Below are 26,074 nucleotides of genomic sequence, written 5' to 3'. Positions count from 1 at the left end.
ATACAAAGTAAGGGCGTGTTTTCGTTTTTTATTTTTAAAATAAAAACGATAACACTATACAAATATGTTAATTATTAATTAGGAAGTTGTGAAAAAAAGTTTGTTTTAGTTTCAAAAGAATGAAGAATCACATACATGTACATATCCTTGAATCACCATAATACCTGCCAGTGGTGTTGCATCATAGGGGCATGTGCCCCCCCCATTGATTTGACAATAAATTAGAAAAAGGAAATTGCTGAAAAATGGCTTGCCCCCCCAGGATGACTCCTGCTAGTTACACCATTGATTTGACTGCCATTGAACAGGCTTTTAGAAATAGATTGATGCTCCAATTCATCTTTTACATATTATTGTAGCACATAAGACAATTTTGATATTTGTCTTCATGCATTTTAATATTGTCATTGCTGTACCCTGAACTATTGAAGGTGATATACCCTGAAGTAAACAACAAGTCATAGATGTTTCCTTTAAAAAAGTTGACACATTAATTCAAGGTGAAAAAGTTGTGAAAACACTTTGTTTCAGTTTGAAGGTTTAGCAGTTTGGAAAACATGCCATGCAACATAAAATAACTTTATTGCCAGTTTGTTCCAACCAACCAATATGTCTAGGGCCACTTTTCATTTGGCAAAACATGATTATATTTGTTGAATTCCGAATTTTAAAGGGGCATTTCATGATCCACAGCCTCATCCCTCATCCCCACTTTCCACAACAAAAAAAGTTAAGATTTTTATATCTGCCTCTGCCTACATTATGTTTATGTCAAAAATATTTCTTGTAGATCATTCATTCGCTTAGCAAAAATGTCATCAAATTTGTATTTATGCTCTATAACAGAACAAAATTACAACACAGTGGACTATGGAGCAGTCTAATGCACATAATCATGCATAACTCGCAACTTTTAACAAAATTGGGATCAACTGAAATTTTGGAATAAGCTTTTTTCATGGATATATAGACTACTGAAAAATGTCACAAAATGGATGCCAGGATCACAAAATACGCCTTTCAGGCTGCATTTTTCTGGAATCAGGTGTTAAATTGTCTTTTCAAATTTGGCTAAATAATGGATACATTTTCGCAGAAACATTGACATTAAGCTCTGCAATTTTATAGACTGCTCGTTGAGTCATCAATGCATAATGGACATGTCAGATAGTTTTTGGCAACCACCACAAAATAAATACTGTGAGGTACCTGTGTCTGACTATAACACTGTCAAGGTCCAATTGTGTGTAATAATAGAGACTTTTGAATACAGCGATTAATCGCTCGGTTGCGTGTGTTTGATAATGGACGTCAGGTAAATGAACTAATCAATAGCAAGTTTATTATCAATTTATACTTTTAATCAGATAAAGATTATTTTGCTTGATTAATTTGATTTACATTTTTTTTAACTTGTTATATCTAGAACCACCTGGACATTATACTCTGTATGTTTGGACTTTAAAAATACTAAAAGCAATGACAACTTGAAATTTATAAAAAGTTTTCAAACTTTTTTTCTTCACACCTGCGGGACATAAGGGGTTAAATGTCAATCTGGTGTTGACTGTAAACGTGACGTTGCGAGCAGAACTAATGCGTGATTTGAAATGGGAATCAGTTAGGACCATGCTTAAATTGGCCATGAATGCATGGATACTTGGATACCAGGCACTATTTCTTATTTTGATGGAGTATTTTAAAACAGCAGGACTACAGATTTGTTTAGAGTTTATGTTTCATCATATGTGGCGCAGATGTGGTGAGTTCATGTGTTTTCACAGTATTTGCTATATTGCATTGTAGTCGGCGCTGTCATCATGGTCATTTGTGTATACTGTAATTAGTACTGGGTTATACAACCATGATGTGCCAGATTCCTTAGGGCTCAAGCTTATTTGATGCAGGATGATCTCCTGAGCATTTTGACACCTTTTTTACTGAAATCGGCCAAAAAATGAGAAGGTGCCGGCCAAGGACAGGGGGGTCTGAGGGGGGTCTGAAAATTGTCATTTTGCATCAAAATTGTTATTCTATGCCCTATTCTATTGATATTGGTGTTGTTTTATATGTTATTGGTGCCAAGGAATCCATTTTTGAAAGTTGCATAAGATTCAGGGCATCCGTATTCTTGCTAACTACCGTTTTATGTCAAAATTGGGGTATGAGGGCACTTTGCTCTTAGCACGCACACGCTCTATCAACTGTAACATTTAGTGTTGTGGCTATGAAGATAATCATAAGTGGCACCTGATCAAGAAATTTGAACTTTTTACATAATACGGTTTGACTTTAACACCCATTTGAACATTTCATGGAAGCTGTCATTGAAATGTACAGGGTCAATGCACTTTCATACCGTGTACATTTCATTGGAGGGATTCATGAAATTACAAAAAACGGTGCCATGGTCAAACGAAAAAAAGCTTAAAGCCCAAATTTCTTGTGGAGGTTCCACCTATGATTATTTTTATAGTTATGGCAACAAAAATTTCAATTGGAAGAGCAAATTCGAATTTAATGCAAAGCGCCCTCAAACCCTAATTTTGACATAAAATGGCTGTTTCCGAGAACATGGATGCTCCAAATCTTATACAACTTTAAAAATGGATCTTTGGCACCAATAACATACAAAACAACACCAATATCAATAGAATAAGGCATAGAATAGTATTTTGATGAAAATGACAATTTTCAGACCCCCTCCCTCAGACCCCCTGTCCGAATAAGTTTTTGGCAGGCACCTTCTCATTTTTGGCCGATTTCAGTAAAAAGGTGTCAAAATGCTCAAGAGATCATCCTGCATCAAATAAGCTTGAGCCCTAAGGAATCTGGCACATCACCCTTTTTTACCCCTCTATAACCGACCCTACTGTAATGTATGAAAAACTGGTACTGTTACTGTTAGATACTTGTTCAGGATGTGGTGAATAGCACAGTGTAGATCTACATCAGCTATGTTTGTTTGTTTCTCTGGTTTTTATGGTCGCCCCTTGTGGAGACATGCTTGGGTCCTGATGGGACCAGGCTCAAACAATGTGCTTAAAGAGAAAGCCCCACCAGAGCAGTTCTTCTGGGGTGAACCAAACCTGCCTGGTTATCAAATTAATCAGTGACAAGGTTATCTCTGAATTTGACAGTTGCTAATTGATGTTATAATGTTATTGCATCAATCAGCACCTGTCAAATTCAGAGATAACCTTGTCATTGATTAATTTGATAACCAGGCAGGTTTGGTTAGGTTCACCCCAGAAGAACTGCTCTGGTGAACTTCTCTTAAGCCAGGATTTAATGCCAGATATATTGCATGCTATTTGCAATTTATGTGACACAATCTGGTTCATGGAGGCCAAAGGCAGCAAATTTGAAATTGCGATAAAGGCAAAAATGTGATGTTATTTACTTTTAAACTGTGCTAACACATTTACAACTCCTTTTATCTTTGTTAATTTTTGTAAGATGTGTAGGCCCTACAGTGCAATGTTTTTGTTCGATCTTCGTTCAGCGCAATGTGCACATACACTTAAAATTAGTTAATCAAGATTTATATATCATTGAAGGAAGAAATGTTCTAATGTGAACTGGGTCTGAGACTGTCTTTGCACTGAATGATTGTAACCTTTTGATGCCCCATTTTGTTATTTGCATCTGATGATGATGAAAGACATGATGTCAAGTTTTAAACTCATCCGTTTAATAATCAGTCATTTAGTCCATCATTGTTTTCATCACTTGTAATGTTATCATTAATGCTTTAGTATAGAGCCAGGGTTCAATTTACATTGGTTCTGTGCGTGTGCATGTAAAATTTTGCCTCCGCATTCAGAATTTTGTGATATTCAGCCCATATTCAAGAAAAACTGAAGTGGTGAATGTAACTTTTATTTTCTAAATCAACCCCTGTCTAGAGCACATCCATGTATCAAAGAGATTTCAATCGGAGGGGAGGGGGGCGGGAGGGGGGTCACTCCAAAAATCATGTGACCATGGTGACATGTGCAGCTGCATTTATCAACATGGGGGTCTTTAGCAATTGGGAGGGGAGAAAATTTGTGTGAAAAACGGTGTGTCTTTAGAAGGTAAAAATTCGTGGGCATATTATGCTACGTTGGATTCCTTTGAGGTTAAATTCCAAAAAATGGGATCTTTCAGCCTGGTCTTTCAGGGGCAGATGCTAAATAAAAACATTTTTGTCAAAGGGTTAGATTTTTCTGGGAAATACCATAAAAGAGCCCAATCTTCAAAATTTATGCAAAAAGCATTGAACAAAATGTAAATTATGTGCATATAGCAATAGTACTGTGATTTCCCGCCTTTTTCTTGTCTGGGTGACATAATTATCAAGGAAGTAATAACAAATAATGTTTGTCTAAGGAATTATAGGTTTGTTCGTCTTATTTACACATCTACTTGTGCATCTTTTTATCAGGTGCTAATCTTGTAAATAGAGGGGTATAATGGGCTATTCCAGTTGAATGCCATACACCCCTTATGGAAGGGTATGGAAGACATGACCTTAATCTTCCACACATGGAGTGTGAATTTCATTACAAATGGGTTTACCTATAAAATGGATGACTCCATTTGATATAGATACTACCCCTGTGTGAGAGATTTAAGGTCATGTGTTCCATATGGGGTGTATGGATTTCAACTGGAATAGCCCACCAATAGTTAACTTCTTGACAGCAGTATGCATTTATGTACATATTTAGTACATGTACAGTGTAACTGTGTATGAAGATCTCTCTAGTAGTAGCAAGGGAAGGGCCCGGGGGGGTCACTCCCATTGTGGCCTGTACACCATCCGCGATAATGAAAACGCGTAAAAAAGGGTGGATTTCAATTGGGTAGGCACGATCTGTAGCGATCGCATTTAGGGTGTCAAAAACATGAAAAATTGGAAAAAGGGTAGCAAAATTGCAATTTCTAAATCTGGAAATGAAATTTAGGGTATGAAATTTGATGTTAGGAATGAAATCCCTGTTTAGGGTGTCGTTTTAGCCAAGGGTTAAATCCTTGTTTAGGGTGCTTTTCAAAAGTTGATTATCGCGGATGGTGTACAGGCCACAATGGGAGTGACCCCCGGGGAAGGGGCATGGCCAAATTTTTCAAGACACCCCCTAAGTTAGTCCACTGTACCTGTAATGCTCCCTAATATTAAACAAGAAACCCTAAAATGTTGACTCATAGTCATAGCAAATTATTTTGAGTTAAAACAAATGTTGGCTGACTTGGCTCCCAACCATTTTTTTAATTTAAAAATTAAATGTATGCAATATATTTGTTGAATAACTCCTGTTAAGATTTACCTGACCATGTATAATGCTGACTGTGTAATGTTGCATCTTCTATTCAATGATTTGTCATTTGAATGTCGCTATGACAACGCGTTCTCCCAGTAAAGGTTGCTTCCGATAATTAAGAGAAAGAAGAAAAACATCACCTGCTTCAAATCATGATAAAGTCACATCATGTAAAGTCACATGATCTGATAGAATCCAACCAAAGTTAGAAATAACAAAGTTGAGATAGACACGGCTGTAGCATATATCTGTTGGTGCAGCCAGCCTAAGTTTTAGTACTGTGGAGGAGCAAAGTCAAATTTTCGTCCCCATTTGTTATATTTTGTCCCATTTTCAGTCATTTTAATGACACTTTACAGGGACTGTCTTTTGGAATTTGTAGGTGAGCATTAAATAACTCTTCTGGAACCTTCAAGGAGAGCTATTTACAGCATTTGCAACAAAATGTAAGAAGACAATGGTCAACTAAGAAGAGCTAAAAATCACTCTCCTATATCAGATTTAAGGAGAGCAGTAGAGAGCGATTGCTCTGGCTCTCCTCAAAAGGCAGTCCCTGACTTTACTCTTTGCCATCCCCATTTTATCCCTGAAAATTTTCTGCCCACCCCTACATGTACAGCTCCTCCTACATGTACAGCTTACGCCATTGGATACAGCAACATACAATGCAAAACATCAGAAAATTGATATGTTCCTAAAATTGCAACCAAGTGTATATGTTAGGGAGGGTAATTTGAACAGTAGTAACTTGCTTTTCAAAATGTCCGACTTTGGTCTTAATGGATCAGATTGTGTCACATATAATGACACCCTTCCCAGAGTCCTTTGCAACATGATATAGGCCTATCACCTTATTTCATCAAATGACACTGCCATTACTTTGTATAAGTTGCCCCTGTTTTCATGTTGAGAATATACTACTGGTTGTGTCGATAGTCAAGAAATAAACATATTTTGCAAGATCTGGATGTGCTCTGTTCGTTGAGGCACATTTCAATACTATCGACCCTCGTTGCACGAGCAAATCAGTACAGAAAATTGAAATGGAAGATGGAAGAAATGCATTATGGGAATTGTAAGATATCTTCTCTGTAATGGCATGACTTGATTATTTTCTTTGAATGCTGTAAAAGCAGGAAGTGGAATTTAAATACTGCGTAGTACATTTGTACATACATGTATGTTTAAGGTACATGCACAGTAGCCAAAGCTGGATACAGTCTAGTCTTGATCAGATATCAAATTTGATTTTTTTTCCCTGACAGATTTGGAAGTTTAAGCTAAAAGTTTTTGAAGGGTTTGAATGGCCATGGTCTTACGTCTAAACATTCCATGGTCCCTACTCCCTATCAACATTTTCAAGGGTGTACTACTACTATTGTTAGAATATCATAGATCATCATACAGGTATCAGTAGAATCACTATCAGAACATGGAAGTAATGATTACTTCCATGATCAGAAGCAAGAGTTATCAGAAGCTATCAGAGTCCAGTCACAGAGCCTGTGCTGTGAATGTGATAGCTCAACTATGGGTCACAAAGTGCCCCTTTAACACTCATTCTGTATATACATGTATGTATACATGTAAGATTTTCTATTATTGACAAGATGGTATATACATTTTGCAGAAAATGGAAATTTTGCAGAAAAGTTTCCCCCAAAAAGGTATGTGAACTAAAGTTAGCCTTGTGTTTTATAAAAATTCCTTTAAAAAGGAATAGGGCGAGCAAATGAGGAACTGTCATGATAAAGGTGTAGACGTTTCCCAATTCGTCTTTTGCATGATTGTTTTAAAAAGAAAATTAGTGCCAAAATATGAAGCAATGCATGAAGGACCCAAATTGTGTTTTTAAAAGTGTGTTTAAAAAGGGAAGAACTTTACATATTCCCTAAACTTTTTTTTAAGGAACCTGGGAGTTAACACTGAATCTGACCAATGACAAGCCCTTAGTCCGTAAAGTTCATGTATCATATGTCTGGATCACAATGCCAATTAATTACTGGAAGTACTTAGTGAATCAGGCCAGCCCTGGAGAGAGCCACGTATCGGACATAAATTTGTTCTAAAACTTGTGTGAGGACATGAACTTATGGGAACTCAGGAAATGATTGGTAGTGATGTCACCACCGGAATGAATGACGGACCAAACACAGGGCATACACATGTATACATGCATTGGACCTCTAGCACGTAGAGATCATATATTGTATGTTGATCATGTTGCATCTCTATTGATTAAGACATGCAAAACATGATGGCAAGTTTTGATTTTCTTCTACACTTCTGAACTTGGATTTTATATAGGATTTATTGTGAAGTTATTTGATTGTGAAAAATAGTTTTGGAAGTTAACACGTTTTGAGGTAAGAATTGTAAGATTGTTTCTGCACAATGTTTACTGAATGCTGTAATACATGTAGTAATGTTCTGATGACGTGGATCCTACCCCATTTTAGTTATCATTTGACTTAAGGTTAGCAACTATTTTAAACTGTTGCGATTTGGTAGTTCACAGCATCTTGCGAATGGATACAATACATCGTGTACCCCTAAGTTAATGCTCTGCGTCCTAGCCATAGGCTTCAACATAAAAAGTCAAAGTTTTGTGATATTTTCTCAAAATATCAAGAGCTATCTTAAGAACCACTGAACCAATACTAGGCTAAAATGTTTGTACTCATTTTAATGCATTTTTCATGTTGATTCCAAATATGGTCATGAAAATTTGTCTGTGAGACAAACTTTTCACCAAATTACATGTAGGAAGACACAGAGTTACCTAGCTAAATCAAATTACGTACCCAGTAGTTTTTCGGAGGAACTTGATTATTATGTTTATCTATTGTTTCTTGTTGGGTTTGGGTGTTGTCAATGTGCTGTCAATGCAATTGTCTTGCATGGTCACAAGGTATCGTATCAAGTATTGTACAGGTGGGCCAATTCTAAGATTTGCTCAGTTTCCTGGAAAATTTATTTCTCTACCCTGTTTTACCTTGATTTTGGTAGTGATGTTTTTTAATAGTGCTGTTGCGCCATTGTACGCATGTGTAAATGCTGTGCAGAATCTGAGCTAGGTTTTTATGAGCGTGGCATTGAAAATTCTCATTGGGTGGTGGAATATTCATCAGCGATTAGAGTTGAATTTTGAACTTTTCCACTCTCTCTTGCGATATTGTGGCCATGCAAGCTTGTAATTTGACTGTTGGAAAATCAAGGTCGGCATTTACTATGTCAGAATGAAACAGGACAGCAAGACTTTCTTCGCGATTGCGAATATCATTGAAGTACATATCATCGCGTGATGCTGTTGTTTAAAAAAGCTTCGCAACATCACACAATGTTCCGATGTGGAGTCTGAATCGGACTTATGCACAAATCAATTGTAGTCACGTCCCCCGGGGATGTAATTTTGGAAACTGTTACAAACATGTTACAGTCCCGGCTTAGTCCCCGCAGGGCGGGGCACTATTTCTGTGTACATCCCAGGGTACATCCCGGCGAAGTCCCCGCCCCTAGCCCCGGGCACCATGTTCGAAGTGTTTCCCCCGCATACGACCCGGCACAGTTGTGAGTACTCTTCTAAATACGTCCCGGGTACACTCCCTGGGTAGATCCTGGCCTGTTTGAGAGGCATTACATCCCCGTACACTCCCCCACTATGTCCCCGCACTGCTGGGACACATTGAGCTGTTACATCCCGGCCAAGTCGGCTCGGACCCGCTATTGCCAGGCCCCTGGGGGGGCCGGGACTACAATTGATTTGTGCATTAAGTCCTTTCAATTTTTCCAGCTTGGATTAAAGATTTCCGAGTTGGTAGGGTTGGGTGAGAGTTTGATATATCACGCCCAGGGGCCTAAATAAGGTAAATGATGAGGATAGGATGTACTTGATGCTTAGATTGTATCAGTTGCAGGGATGATGTCTTTATTTATAGATTGATGCTAGAGGCATCAGAAGTTGGAAAGATGGGAAAGTCAGGCATCATCACAGCTTCCAATGTGTTGTGATCAGATACAATATTTTAGGATCTTTGCTTTTAAAGACTTGTAATGTGTATGGTTGCCATTAACTTGTAAGCTTCTGGAATCTGTACTCCACAGCTATGTCTTGATTACCTTACATGGAATACCAATGTGGGAAAGTTAATCATCTTCATTTGCAGATGACATGTATGTTAAACATAGTTAGTCATTGGAGAAAGCTCAGATGAACTCAACATTTTGCGCAAACTCAAAGAACTTAAATACATGCACATTTAAACGTAAAATGTCAGTTTCGTAGTCATAAAGGATAATGGTTGAATGTTGTATGGTAAAAGGATTGAAAATGAATGAAAAAGAATAATAAACATCACAAAGATCTCCCATTTTTGGATCAGTAGCACTGCGCAGATCCTGGAAATTCTGTGATGGGAGCTGGATTGAGGTGGAACATATGCCTATGGGTGGAAGAATTCAATTTATACAATTTGTAATAATAGGTTATTTAAATGTAGTTTTTACTGAGATCATTGTCCCCTTTTAATTTTGAGTCATTCCAGCGCTTATAATGTGTGTGTTATAGCTCGCTGATAGTATTACATGTATTATTCAGCAGAAATTCATGCATCTCAGGGACATATAAATAAGCAGTGGCGGCGGCGCCATGGGGGGGCAAATGTCCTCCAGTCAGAACTCTTGCCCCCCCCCCCCCTGTTTCCCCCCAGAAAAAATCCAAAATTACGAAAATTTGCAAATTAAAAAAATTCCTGGCGCCGCCACTGTAAATAAGACAATGACACATGTACGCATACTTGTAGCTATTTTGGTTTAAATATTGATGGTCCTCAATTTCATGAAAATTTCGTTTAACAAAGGGGGGGGTTTCAAAATTTTATTTGAAAAAGTCAAATTTGTTATCGCTTTTTAGTAAGATTTGCCAAATTGTCCAAATTTGGTACAATTTCATGTCTTGTTTTTGTTAAATTTGATTTAAAGTCGGGTATTTTTTGGAGTCACACACCCCCACCCAAACCAAAGTTGAGACCTCCCTCCCGGACATACGAGGGGGTATCCAAAAGTTTTTGACATCACCCAGAAGCGAAGGAGCTATATCGATGAAATTTTGTCAGTGTAATTACTGGTCCTTATGGACATTATGGTCCAAAAATGGTCTCATGAGTATGTTTACTTTCTTTACAGGTGGCGCTAGATGGGCAGTAGGCGCATAACCTTTAAAATGGTGAAAATTGAGGCATGCAGCGTGATTAAGTTCCTGCATTTGAAGCGTTAGGCCTACAATGCTCAGAAAATCTATGATGAAATGAAAGCTATCTATGGTGATGATTGCCCATCATATGGTACTGTTGCTTTTTGAAAAAGGAATTTCCAAACTGGCCACATGTCCCTCACAGATGAGCCAAGAAGTGGGTGTCCATCACTTTCGGATGATGCGGCCACAGTGAAGAAATTCAAGAAAGTGGAGGATCTTATCATGAAAAGGTTATGCGCCTACTGGCCATCTAGCGCCACCTGTAAAGAAAGTAAACATACTTATGAGACCATTTTTGGACCATATTATACATAAGGACCAGTAATTACACTGACAAAATTTCATCGATGTAGCTCCTTCACTTCTTGGTGATGTCAAAAACTTTTGGATACCCCCTCGTAGCAATGTGACACTTGGACGATAGTAGGCTACAATCAAATCAAAATTAAGTATGACATAAAGATATATATATTTGTGTGTTCAGTTGTAATTAGACCTATTTAATTGAATCAAGCTGTAATGTCAACATGCTTTATTTGTTCATTCTTCACCCCCATACGTACATGTAGCAATATGATTTATATTATTACAAAGTCCATTATGATAATTAGTCTAAATGACTTGTGTCAGAGGAAATGAGTCAAGAAAGCCACTGGTCTCATTTAAATAAATTCCATGTGTATTGCAGTTCTTGAGTTATGACTAATATGAAGCCAAAACTAAAGTTTTCACTATTCTTCCTCCCTACCCCTACCCCAGGAAAGAACAAAACATGCACATGGGAACAAGTAAAACCCATTACAAATTACCACAGACACAGCTAGCTCAGATGCTGTTCCAACTTCCAAATTCCCAGATCACTTGTCATTTTGGGGCACTTGTTTACTTTAAAATATTACATAATTATAAAGTCACTGATAAGATTTTACAAATTCTAAAAATGATAAAATATGCTTTAAAAATACAATCCAGAAATGGACAAGTTGAAATTGTGTTTTAGTAATAGTTTCATTTTTATGGTGATTGTAAAAAAGATTTTGCTGGTACAGGTCTACAGTTGCACCAAAAATGGTTTTGAATTATTTTATTTCATATATTGTAGTGGATGCTTCTGTCTTCGCAGTAAGAAATGTTTATATAATAGCCATGGATTTGGAAATTCAATGGATACCAAACATGTACACTAAATTTGTTTGTTTCTTTGTTTGCTTGTTTGTTTGTATGTATGTATGCTGGTTCAAAAAAAGGGCCTTCTAAAACGAGTTCTAAAACAGAAAATAAAATTAATATGGTTAATGATATTTATACCAGTGTAAATACAAACATATATGAGTGTATTACTCATAGATAAAGTGATTCTAATTATGTACAAAGTCCATTAGAATATTACAGGATATAGTCAGCTTAGTTGTGTAGTGCAATAGAGTACCATCAGAGAAGATGTTACCCTTCCCAAAATCCTTTGCAACATGACGCATCACCTCATTACATCAAACGACACTCATATTAATTTGTACAGGTTCCCTTTGTTTTCATCTTGAGAATAGACTGGCTAAACATTGGTTGATAGTCAAGAAACATACTAGTATTTTGCAAGGCCTGGATTGTGGTCCCTTTTGTCACTGTCATGTTTATCGACCCATGCTGCACTAGATAGCAAATCAGTACAGAGAATTGAAATGGAAGAAATGCATTATGGGAAGTATCTTATGTGGAGTACCATAATCAGACTGCACAATACTTAGATTGCAGATGTTTTAGATGGATACCGGTATCCTGTCATCTGCATCACCTGATTGAGGTCATATATATGCGGAAATTGTATTTTTTACCCAACAATTCATTTTGATTGAAATGGTAAAAGTGGTGTACATTATCTGGAAGGAGGAATTGGTTTAGGGGTTTCTTATCCTTGGTTCTTGGTATGTTTGTTATCTTCTTGTAATGCATTGTACTTTTCAGGTTATGCACATGTTTTCTTTAATCAATTAATTAATTATAATTAGGCTGATTTGTTTTGTATACTATCTGTTACTATGTGTGTATACAATTGTTTCCATTGTCTTGGGCTCATCTGATGAATAATATGTTTGTTATCTTCTTGTAATGCATTGTACTTTTCAGGTATGTACATGTTTTTCTTTTTATCAATTAATTAATTTTATAAATTAGGCTGATTTGTTTTGTATACTATCTGTTACTATGTATGTATACAATTGTACCTATTGTCTTGGGCTCATCTGATGAATATATGTTTATTATCTTCTTGTAATGCATTGTACTTTTCAGGTTATGCACATGTTTTCTTTAATCAATTAATTAATTATAATTAGGCTAATTTGTTTTGTATACTATCTGTTACTATGTGTGTATACAATTGTTCCTATTGTCTTGGGCTCATCTGATGAATATATGTTTATTATCTTCTTGTAATGCATTGTACTTTTCAGGTATGTACGTGTTTTTCTTTAATCAATTAATTAATTATATAAATTAGGCTGATTTATTTTGTATACTATCTGTTACTATGTGTGTATGCGATTGTTCCTATTGTCTTGGGCTCATCTGATGAATATATGTTTATTATCTTCTTGTAATGCATTGTACTTTTCAGGTTATGCACATGTTTTCTTTAATCAATTAATTAATTATAATTAGGCTGATTTGTTTTGTATACTATCTGTTACTATGTGTGTATACAATTGTTCCTATTGTCTTGGGCTCATCTGATGAATAATATGTTTGTTATCTTCTTGTAATGCATTGTACTTTTCAGGTATGTGCATATTTTTCTTTCTTTTAAATCAATTTATTAATTATAATTATAAGCTGTTTTATTTTGTATACTATATGGCACTATGCATAGTATACATACAATTGTTCCCATTGTCTTGGGATCATCTGAATAATCATTCATATAATATACAAGTTGGGCTGTACATCTTTTAATCAAGGAAATGGGTGCAATGATGCACTCACACTTGCACTGATGTACTTACAGTACTTGTTCATTAGAATTTTAATTAGTCTTTGTTTCCAGTTTGTAAATGATGGGTATTGACTGCAGATGACAAGTTTCTATAAAAATTCAAAAATTTCAGAATTATACATTTTCATGACAGATCAAATGGAAAAGTAAACATATCTGTGAGCAGGCCCATGCACAGGATTTTTTTTTGGGGGGATAGGATTTTGAAAAAGTTGACCTTTTTTGAGGAGGGGGGCAATTTTGTGAAAAGTGGGCGTTCTTCCCAAAATTTGGACCTTTTTACCAAAAAAAAAAAGCATAGAAAATAATAGAATTTTTCTGTAGATAATACACCCGGCCTCCATATGGGCCTGTCAGTGAGTGACAGAGCATGTGTTTTTTTAAAAAAGGAAAAAAAGTTGTGCTGAAAAGCGGGCTTTTTAAAATCCCTCTCAAAACTGGCTTCATGATACATTACTTACACTAGGATCCACAACATGCTCATCTATCAGGACAAAATTCTTTAACCCCAATACATTTGTACATTCATTGAATGACCTTTGAAAATTTGGGTACAAAAACTCATACTCTGCAACTTGAGGTCAAATTTTGCACTATGATTGTTTTATTGAGGTTGCTGAACTATGCCACTAGGATGATGATATTGTGGTCCATAGTGTTACACGTATTTTCAAATGTCTATAATTACAGAATATGGATACGCAGCTGCAACATGACTTTCCTCTCTACACTTCATATAATGATAGTTTCCTTCCAACATTTCCCTAAAACCAAACCCAACCACTCTCTCCTTATAATACGCTTTACCCTTAATCCAAAATCATAATAGTTTATGGAAGTATGGATTACCAGAAACAATAATAATATAGTTCATGCACTCCTTTACACGTTCGTTGAACCAAGTGGCTGGTTTAGAGAAATAATTTGTATTAGGGGCTGTACAATACTGATCTGTAGGGGGAAAGCAATTTCTGGTAGGGCCAAAGAGGCAGAGGAGTCCGAGAAAGCAATATTTGGATGGTTAAAAGGGGGCGCAAGTGGTTCTTGGCAGGTTTAAAGGAGGAGCCAAGAGATTTTCATTCATTCATAAAATAAAACGTTGTAAAAGGGCTGAGGAAAACAATAAAGAAGTAAGAGCCTTCCAGAACTACAAAATTTCTTGCCTTGCTCACTACATGTATGTTCACATTGTATGTCCCAACCAATGCCACCATTTCAGGTTTTCAATTTGGATTCCAAAATAACTTGGCACAAATTTATAGGAGGAATTGTGTCAGACTGAATAAAGGGCTGGGGTAGAGAAATAATTTGTCAAAAGGTTTTGTCAAAGGTTTCAAATTTGCAAACAGAATTTGTCTGGCTATTGCTTACAAATTGTTAGTAGCATATTGAAACAAACTTGGCACAAAGTTTTGAAGGGTATTATGAGAGCTCTGCTGTGAAACATGGGCCAGCTAACCTTTCACACAAGGAGTGTGAATTGGGTTACCTGAATGGGTGACTGAAATTCACACCCCCTGTGTGGAAGATTAAGATCATGTCTGTCGTAGGGGGTGTATGATTTCAACTGGAATAGCCCAGTGAAACAAACTTGGCACAAATTGTGACAAGGCATTATGGGATGGTGACTTATCCAGGAAGTTGTTGCCTTTCTTGGGAAAGTTAGGAGGGGGTGGGGTAAAAGCAGGGGTTGAGTTGTGAAAATAACAGGCGTGCTACTAATCGCACTTCTGGAAATGTTTTAAGTAAGGTGGGCTGTCAGGTGTGCTATTAAATTGCACCCATAAAAAGTTTAGGAATTGAGGTGTGCTGTAAATCGCAATCGGACAGGCAATTTATGGTGTGCAATCGCACTCACATGCCTTAAAACTCAAGCCCTGCATAGGGCCCTAAATTTACACTTTCATGTATGTCCCAAGGTCCTTTAACCATATTGTCTCTCCACCTAGGTTATCAGCTTATGCTGGGAAGCATACCGACTTGTCCACTAATTTACCTTGCACTCCTATCCACGCACATTCTTTTCCATAGTCAACTAACTTTCAAACTTGTGTAACTCCCTCACCTGGTAACTCACCTTCCATCCATCCCTTAATGGCCCATTCACACTTAGGTGTCTAGTTCCGATATCAATTGACTCATACATAATTCTGCCTTGCAGGAACTGCTAAGATACAAAAGCTTGTGACAAATCCTTACATTGACTTTATCTGTACCCTAAAGGTGTTATCAGGGAAGTGAAAAATTCTGATTTTGCTTGTCTAGTGAACAGAATTTGTCACTAATTGTGTTTTTAACCAGGGTATTAGCAACTGAGCATGGTGTTTATCATGAAATATTTATAAACCAAAGGGGACAAATCAGTGTATATATCTAATCACAAAATGGGCTATTCAGTTGAAATCCACACCCCCCCTATGGAAGACATAACCTTAATCTCCCACACAGGGAGTGTAGATTTCAGATGGAGTCACTCATTCAGGTAGCTTCTTTTGAAATTCACACTCCCTGTGTGGAATATTAAGGTCATGTCTTCCACAGGGGGTGTATGGATTTCAACTGGAATAGCCCAATGGAATATATTTCTGATGGAGGTGATAAGGCACAGGTGTGGCTGTATGACTTATGAAATATTATCTCAATATCTATTATACTTGGAGGTGATTTTTACACTCTTTGAGATGACTTCATTTTCTTTCAGGTGATCTTTAAAGCAGGTACTTATATAAAGAAAAGATGATAACCAACAATTGGAGTGAGGCACTTAACCAGGGAAGATATCTTACCCTTCCCACAATACATTTCTTCCCTGTACTGATCTGTTATTCAGTGCAACGTGGGTTGACAGTGACAAGAACTACCTCAATAGCATGATCTGGATGAGCTCTGTTACACTGGCTTTCACAGAAGAACAGCAGTCCCCGGCTCAGATTGATGCAAGCGCCCTAGCCATGAGGGATTTGCTCCAACCAACGATTTGACACACAATCGGCTAATCAGATTATCGGTCTTTTGCTATGATTGTCAGACGATTCGGCCAATCAGGACCCCACTACCGTGTTTACGCTCTGCACGCTCTCAAAATGAATGTAAACAGGCGCCGTTCTTCTCTGACAAAACTGTAATTGAGGTATTTTTTGTCACTATCGAACCATGTTGCACTGAATAACAAATCAAATACAAGGGAGAATGTTTTCATTTTTGTCTGTTTCTGAATCAATCAAAAACTTTCAGTGTGTTTTGTCATGATCAATTTTTATGTCTGAATTGTTACCCTGTCTGCCAAGTTTATTTTTACTCTCCATGTGGGTGTCGACTGCAGATATCAAGCTTTTTTTTAATTCAAAAATTTCAGTAGTGTAAATTTTCATGACCATATTTGGAATCAGAATGAAAAATACATTATAATGAGTACAAACAAGCCTGGTATTCAGTGGTGTGTCCAGGGGGAGCTTTGGGGGCTTCAGACCCCCGCACTTTGTTAAAAATCATGTAAAATCGGCAGTTTTTTGGTGATTTTAGCCATTAAGCCCCCCGCATAACTCTGAAAGCCCCTCTGAGCCCCCTGCAGTGCTGAACAGATCCTGGACATGCCGGTGGTATTAGTTCATTGGTTCTTAAGATATCTCTTGATATTTTGAGATTGATATTTTGAGATGTCTCAAAACTTTTTATGTTGAAGCTTATGGCAGCATGCAGAGCATTAAATGTGTTGTTGTTGTTCTTTTCTGTTCATACAGGCTAGATGCCATCTCAGGATAGCAGCATAACCACCATGGCCGGATGGGAAACGGCCAACTCCATGCTCCTGCAACACAACACTAGCCACATGACGACGACAACATCATCAAACCATGACGACTTTGTAACCAAGTACATGACGCCCTCATACCTGTCACCTGCAATGACAACACCGACATCCACGATGAGCAACAGACTATCGGGGCTGTATACGCCACAGAGCCCCACATCAACAAGTAATAGGTTGTCTGTGTCATACGGGTCACCACCAAAGAGATTATCAGCGTCTTTCCCATCATTTTGTACCAAGGATAACATAGACCAATGCATCTCGTACCTTGATCAGGTGAGGAGAATTTTGAATTTTAGCAGAGAGCTTAGAGTCAAAGAGTATCAACTCAAAATTGCCCTGTGAGCAAAGAGATTAGGCCCAAAGAGTATCAACTCAACTGGTCAGTATGCAAGAGATAATTCTTGATCGGTTTTGACCTAAATTGCACTCCCCATATATTTCTCCATCAACCGTATTAGTTTGGCAAGATTTGGATCGAAACTGACAGAGCATTTCAGGGGCGTAACCAGCCCTGCCTTTCGGGGGGGGGGCAAGATTGAAAAATGTCCCAATTTCTGATCAAAAGTTGTAGTATTTATGTGCGAGCGAGAAGCTCCTTGCCGCGAAGCCCCTGAAGCTCCTGGTTTTTGGCATATTAGAAGCTAAAAATCAGTGTTTCAGAGTAAAAAGTTCACATTCTCTTCCACCTTCCCCTTCTCTCTTCCGTTTTTCTTCCCTCTTGTTTCTTTTCTTCTTTCCCCTTTTTTCTTCCATCTTTTTTCTCTTCTTTCCCCATTCTCTTCCCTCTTTTTCTCTCCTTCTCCCCTTTTCCCCTTGCCAATTTTTTGCTCTTCTTCCCAGTTTTTTTGTGGGGGGGGGGGGCAGCTTGATACGCCACTGGAGCCTTTCCATGGACATACCCACAAACAAAGAGCAAAGAGATTAGGCCCAAAGAGTATCAACTCAAAATTGCCCTGTGAGCAAAGAGATTAGGCCCAAAGAGTATCAACTCAACTGGTCAGTGTGCAAGAGATAATTCTGGATCGGTTTTGACCTAAATTGCACTCCCCGTATATTTCTCGATCAACCATATTAGTTTGGCAAGATTTGGATCGAAACTGACAGAGCCTTTCAGGGGCGTAACCAGCCCTGACTTTCCGGGGGGCAAGATTGAAAAATTTCCCAATTTCTGATCAAAAGTTGTAGTATTTAATGTGCGAGCGGCTTGCCGCGAAGCGTTAAACAGGTGGGGTCCAGGGCCCCCCCTTAGGGCCCCTGGTGGGATCCAGGGGCAAAGCCCCAGCGGTGGTCAAGCTCCTGGTTTTTGGCATATTAGAAGCTAAAAAATCAGTGTTTCAGAGTAAAAATTTCACAATGAAAGTAGTATAGACCTTCTACCCTTTTCTCTTCCCCCTTCCCCTTCTCCTTCCCTTTTTTCTCCCCTCTTTTTTCTTTTCTTCTTTCCCCTTTTTCTTCGTCCATCTTTTTTCTCTTCTTTCCCCTGTCTCTTCCCCCGGCCCCCTCACTGGTTACGCCACTGGAGCCTTTCCATGGACATACCCAGAAACAAACAAACACCCATACAACTTTACCCTATTTATAGTAAGATTTACAATACAAATGGCTTTGTAAATGTAAGCATTTATTTTAACATTTTAAAATACATTTGGAGCCAAAAAAAATGTAATTTACACCTCAAGTTACACAATTTTGTTTTTGTATTTTGTACACTAATGAAATGTGCATTTTATGTTAGCTATAGGCTAAATATTGCATACCTATTAAATTGTCAGTGAAAATTGAATGATGTAAATGATTGTAACCAGCGCAGTTGCCTGCATTACATGACATGTACATGCATTATTCAAAAGAGGATCGTATCATTGTCAGTGTCAGCTGTTTGCATATATTACAATCTAATATAGATATTCAATGCCTGGTAATACATGCATATTTTTTTTGGGGGGCTTTGGGGTGCGACCCCCTGAGTAAAAGCAGGGGGCAGCCAAAACGATCGGGCGACGGAAGAAGAAGGGACGGCAAAAAGAATTGGTAAAGAAAAAAGAAGGAGGAAAAAATGTGAAAAAGTATAAAAAACTGTGAAAAAATGGTACTATCCCTCAAAATGTGTTGCTTTTAGGGCGCTAGCACCTACATGTATAATCCTTATTTGAGTGATAATTAATGCCACACTTACGTAACTTTGACACTGCTACAGTATGTTTCAAAATATCAGAGTAAACTTGACACTCAGGGCTTTTGCTGAGGGAAAACTTACTAATCAAATCAGAATTTTGATTAGCATTTTTAAAAAAGATATTTCCAAAATCTTCCACAGGGGTAGTGTGGATTTTAAATGGAATAACCCATTACAGTTTGCATGTATATTTGTGACGGTCCACCACAAACCGCTCATAAAGTCGGCAAATTGTATTCTGAGCTACAGCGCAAAATGTGCATAAATGTTGTATTCATATGTACCTCAATTTGGTGCGACATGTTTCTCATTTTGTTAGTGCCAGTCAAACACCTTTCAAACAAATCATTAATCCTATTGTTGAAGAGGATAATAATCTTCTACCTATAGTATAGAATTCTTAAATAGCTCTAGTCTGTGTTTGCTTTGGCTAAATCCTTTTCAAGTGGTGGGATTTAAAAATTAACAATGAGAGGACATTCCTGAACCTTGTTGACTTGGGGATGATTTGAAGTGACCGCCAATTATGACTTTGATATTTATTACCACTACCAGCAATGTGGAAAAATAGACACCTTTTGCTGAAGGAGTAAAGTTCAACAAACCGTAACTGCACTTCTGGATATCTTTTGAAGTCAAATGATACAATGTATATTATTTTAAAGCTTATGATATATATTTTCTAAACACAAAATAAAACAAAATTGACTGGAGGCCGACTTTACGAGCGTTTCGTGGTAGACAGTCACATTTTTTCTTTTAAATTTTAGGATTCTGTGAACGGTGATTTTAACATCAAGATACTTGTTTATGTAGTACTATTATTATTTGAAAGGCCTATCCTTAGCATGCAATAATAATAGCAAGTACTTTCATAGTTAATTGAATATTATTATTCAATCTACTGGTAATTTGGGTGTCATTGACCTGCCATGCTGCAATCCCAGTCTGCAAAATATGACACTTTATCTGTAGCATCATTTTTTAAAGCAACAATGATTTATATCTTCCGTTCTTTTAAACATCTGATTTATACATGTATCTTCCGCTCTTCTCCAGTGTGCCTTTGTGGCTCAGTTGGCTCGAGCAATTGTGCTGCTGTCAGCGCCTTGTGCTGCTCACTGGTTCGAATCCGGCCTGATGCGCTGGTGTTCGCTTTTTTTCCATATTTATGTGCGCTGGCTCCTCTGGGGAAAGATTGAAATTAGTTCAACAATGAAATCTGTTTATTTTCTAATTTTGGAACAGACTTACTTTGAAAACAATCTTTCTAAAATGCTCATTGTCCATCAAACATTGAAACAGGTTCCCTACAATTAATTGTTTGAGATGTACATGTTACATGTATGTACCTAAATAACATGTGTATTTAGATCTAAGTGGATGGTTTCTGTGCTAAACAGTTATTTTAAAGTCATTCATTTGATTTTGAAACTTACTTCCCGTACACTCTGGTATATGTAAAAACTTTTGATATTTTCATTGATAATTTTTAGCGTGTTGGAGGCTTCAGGCCATATTTTTCCAGTTATGGTTATTTTGTGTAAATAATACAGTTTATTTCTGCAGGGTAATGCCACAGTAATACATTGATTGTATAGGAGAATAGCCAAGGGTCACATCTATATTTCCATTTGTATTACAGTTATTGAGCTATTTTTCCCCTCCCAGGAAAAATCATGCACATGGGGAAAAATAAAACCACCACAATGAGCCTTGGGATCTCACAAATTGAACCCATACCTTTCCCTGTGAGTGTGGGCTTTATTTTTCTCAATATTTGAGCACAAACACTGCTAACACTGCTTTTTAAAAGTGCTCAGTGAAAATTGAAAGTTACTTGTACAATTGGGTCACAAATCATAAATTAAAGGCACCCCTCCCCCTAAAGAAGACATCGGATTCCCAAAATTTTTCACAATTTTTTGCTCTGGGAATTCCCCCAAAAAGGTCATTATTTTCTATAGGGACACTGGGAATTCCCAATTTTTAAATAATTTTATTGTCAAAATGGGAATTCTCATTTTCCTTTGATAAAATTTTGGCCTGGGGATTCCCAAAAATGTATGGTACAAACTTACATATCTTCTTTATGGGGGGGTGCCATTAATTTCTGGAATAGCCCAATTTGAACCTTAAGTTGTGACAGCTTCTTGATATTAAAATTTCTATTACTAATTATTACATAGATATACACCATTCTATAAAATATAATGCATCCAGTAGCGATGATATGATTATGACAGACATCATATCCTGTGTGTCTAATGGCCATTTCCTAGCCTCAGTCTGAAGGCTATGTTCCTTAAAATAACCTAAATGTTCACATTGAACTTTGCACCTTGATCAAAAAGGGCATCAAATGCAATCCTTTGTAACCAGTGGTGACAGGAACAGCAAATAGAAAATGGACTCTGTCTTTAGGGATGATGGAACAGATATCAGGCTATTCCAGTTTAAATCCACCCCCTATGGAAGACATTAAATCTTCCACACATTTTCAAATGGGGTTACCTGAATGGGTGACTCCACTTGAAATCTACACCAAACAAAACCGTACAAAAATTAAGATATTTTATTTCGGAATTTTCTAAATTGCTGCTTGTGAATCACCCCAATTTACAGGCTCAGCGCCATCTGATACCCCAGGCTGATACCCTCTGAGATTATCCCAACTAGCTCAGCCATATACTGCGGTTAAGCCGCCTCGTAGCACCTTGCTGCACTTGCGCTATTCAAGGGGCGTCACAGTCTCTGAACTGATCTAGTTTACAAACTGTAGCAGGGTGCCTTAATATAATTTTACAAGCATATTTTGTTCAGATGGCTGCCATGTATCAGATTCTGTCCATCTGGTATGCACATTGGGATGAACAATATTGAAATGCAAATTTAATTGGTTTATTACATGTAATAACCTTTAATATTTGATTAAATTGGTGTAAATACACAATTACACATGTTAATAAAATAGTGCAAACTAATTATTAATAATTATTTGAAAGCAATTAAAATCAAACTGCATAATGAAAAAAAGAAACATGAACAATTTTGTGAGTTAGCAATTTCATTTTTGAGGGAACTTTGTCAAAATCCAAATGTCAAATTTAAATCTCAATTTACCATGTTTACAGGATTTATGTTTATTATGACTCATCAAAATTTATAAGAAAAAAATATGACTAGAGGTATGTAATTTTTTTTCATTTGCAAGCTTCTTTACTATTCCCCAAATTTAATTTGTGTGATGACAATGTCAAGATGTACATGTAGGGCACCTAATGTTGCTATACATCTAATAACAATAACAGTACAGGTAATATAAATTTGATATTAATTTAATATGTCCTTGCTTGTAATCTAATGTACATTATTATGCCTGCCTTAGCAACATTGTATCCATTGCCATGGTTACTATTAAAGGTCTTGTACACCTAAGGGATGCTCCATTAGATATTATTGGGGGGGCTAGGGAGTTTTTGAAGAAAAACATTTTCACCCACTAGTAAGATGAAAAAAAAATTGCCTCACTAATGAGTAAAAAAAATTCCCTACCCAACTCTGTATAAAAGGTATAGGCCTACATTAAAATTGAAAAAAAGAATTGAAAAAAATTTGCCCCCAAAGGCAGCGAAAAATAAATCTGTCGCCGAAACTCCCTAGCCCCCCTGATAATATCTAATGACGATGATGATGTTGCAAGCATAAAGAGCTTATTTTATAAACCACTTAAACATATTGAATATTTCATAGCCTGTTAAAATGATTATATGTTGTTCAAATATTGATATGTTTCCATGATACAACATAACAATAGCATGTTTGTCTTGTATATAATAATGTAATATTTACTTTACAAAAATGTTAATGTCAATCCATTGTGTTTTAATTGCTAGTAACATATTGTATGTTATGGGTTTGACAGGCAGGCCATACCAGATGTACATGGCTGGTTACAATTTAATTAATATTTGTTGTGTTAAGGGGGTACTACACCCCTCAATAAATTTGTGACTATTTTTGCATTTTTCTCAACAAACTAATAACACACTGGTAACAAAAGTTATGTATATTATAGGGGCAAGGAATTCAATTACTACACTGGAATTTCAGTGACCCAAGACAAGCTGTTCAATACTTATGATTGAAAACGAGGTACCGCTAGGATGTACCTCATTTCCTATCATATTTACTGAACCGCTTGTCTTGAGTCACTGAAATTTCAGTGTAGTAATTGGATTTTGCCCCAATAATATACATAACTTTTGTTACTAGTGTGTTATTCATTTTTGAGAAAAATGCAAAAATAGTCACAAATTTACTACAGGGGTGTAGTACCCCCTTAAATAGGACTCTAGGTTCTGTGGTTGTCATGATGCATTCAATGTTAGGTTTCCAAAATAGAATATGACCTACACAATGTACTTTTTAATTGTTTATTTTTTTCCCTGGTCATTCTTTTTGAAAATGGGAATGGTGAGCCCATTAGTCCGAATAGTCATTAGTACGAAAATGTTTGAAGTTTAATGCATTCACTCAGTCGGACATCTGGGAACATTGTCCCCTTTCCACAAGCGAGCGCATAGCATCCAGCTCGAAAAAAGGGGACCTGCACATGCGCACACTGGTTTAACATTTCCCCTTTGTGACGTCAGCCCGACCAAGAGAATTGTAGATCACGGTTTGGGTTAAGTTTACAGTTATGGTTAGTGTTAGGGATAGGGTTAGAATCAGTTAGGTTTAGTGTTAAGATTAGGGGTCAGCTTAGGGTTAGAGGTATCAACCTCTTTCACCAGAGCAATGCAAAACTGGAAAGAATGTGTGGAAGTTTTTTTGAGGTTGGGTTAATAACATACATCATTTTCCCTGTAATTTGCAAATTCAAAACATCTTTTCTCTCAGAAATCTTCCTGACTGAATCATGTTATTGTTAAGTGTACCTTCGGACATGATGTACACTGTAAGTTAAATAAGTAATGTCCGTACATGCATCATTTTATATTGTGGTGTTTTTTTAAATGTCAAATAAACCACCCTTCCTTAATATTTTATGAAATTTGTCAATATATTTTAGATTATGTAAACACTAATTTATAATTTATATTTAAACTGAATATTTTCTGCAATTGAATACAAGATGAGAGTTTGCTTATATCATGCAGGTATGCTATAATTACCATTGCCAATTAAAATTATCCAATGCAACCATGCTTAAGTTATATACGAAATAACGTATTGATTGTAGACTCAATTTGAGTACACTTCGCTGATGCAGAGATCTATTTGAAGAATGGACTGAAAGAAAATCAATTTTGACGAGATGAGGAATGAATGAAGATATTGGTTTTAATATTGGAAGATGTTGTCATCCTTTATTTAATAGTTTTCGTCTGTCATTGTGGTGGACTGGTGGTGATATTTTGGTTATGGTCAATTTACCAGGGTTTGCAATTTACCCCTGCTCAGTTGATGAAGACTGGGATACACCAGGATATACCTGGAAATTGATTCTAATAATTAAAATTGATAAAAAATATTGGAAGTTGACCTGTTGTTTTCATATCATCATAATAGTAATGGTCCATTTACCCATAGATTTTCATGATTTACCACCTGTTCAATATGCTCCGGCTCAGTTGGAAAATACTAATTACTATGATATAACAGGATAATATTATACTGGAAATTTATTTAAATTATAAAAATATCATGTCCATTTAAACATCTAAAGGATGTGGATATTGTGGATGAGCCTATAACTGGGCAGGAGCTAGGTAATGGTGTCGAACCTGCATTTGTTTACAGGACGGAGTGCCAATCTCTCTTTCGTTAGCGATTAGGCCAGCAGGGATGCAAATTGTGCGGGACCGGGGTGCACCGCTCCTAGGAAATGAGGAAAATTGAGGAAATAATGCCATGGGAAGAAAAAAGAAACAGAGGAAAAATGAGGGAGAGAGAAGAAAAGAAAAAAGAAGAGGAAGAGGGAAAAGAGGAAAGAAAAAGAAGAGTGAGGTACAAGATAATAGGGGAGGGCTGTGAGGAAGTGAAGCTACTGAATGGAAGAGAGGAAATCTTTAAAGACACTGGTTGTGCAAAATTTGGAGGAATTCACATTATTGTTCAAGAAATAAGAGCAAAAAAGAGGAAGGTGTTGGTGTTAGATAGAATATGGAAATGGGATATGATGAAATTTGCAATTCATCACCATGGAGGCATTCAATGTTATTTAACAGGAAAAAAATAAGTTAGATGAAGATAGGTGGAAACAGGGCTCATATCTGAGGAAATTTAGAGAGGCGGCAATCATATCTGAGGAAATTTATAGATAGGCAGCAATGAGGATTTTATGAGAACACTGAAAAGTCATGAAGGAATTTAGTGTACCGTATCAATACTAATGCCACTGAGAAGAGGACAACAGGAAAATATTGAGGAAATTTAAATTTAAGAAGAATCATAAAGCACCAGTGGCGTAGCCAAGGGGGGGGGGGCAGCTGTGAAAAGTCTTGCCTCCCTCATGGGATGGTGGCTGCCC

At 37.0% G+C, this 26,074-nt stretch overlaps 1 protein-coding gene across 1 annotated transcript in view; it reads left to right on the top strand.

The window, feature by feature from the left end:
• The window catches only part of LOC140140274 (afadin- and alpha-actinin-binding protein A-like), a 68,416-nt gene that overhangs the window by 15,741 nt on the left and 26,601 nt on the right, over positions 1-26,074 (top strand). The window contains 1 exon segment of the mRNA XM_072162065.1: positions 17,290-17,636. Within this exon segment, the coding sequence (XP_072018166.1) occupies positions 17,295-17,636 (342 nt within the window). The 5' untranslated portion in view covers positions 17,290-17,294.

Source organism: Amphiura filiformis, chromosome 2 (assembly GCF_039555335.1).
Source record: "Amphiura filiformis chromosome 2, Afil_fr2py, whole genome shotgun sequence".
NCBI lineage: Eukaryota > Metazoa > Echinodermata > Ophiuroidea > Amphilepidida > Amphiuridae > Amphiura > Amphiura filiformis.
The sequence above is the reverse complement of the archived record's forward strand: the minus strand, read 5'-3'. Positions and strand labels throughout refer to the sequence as shown.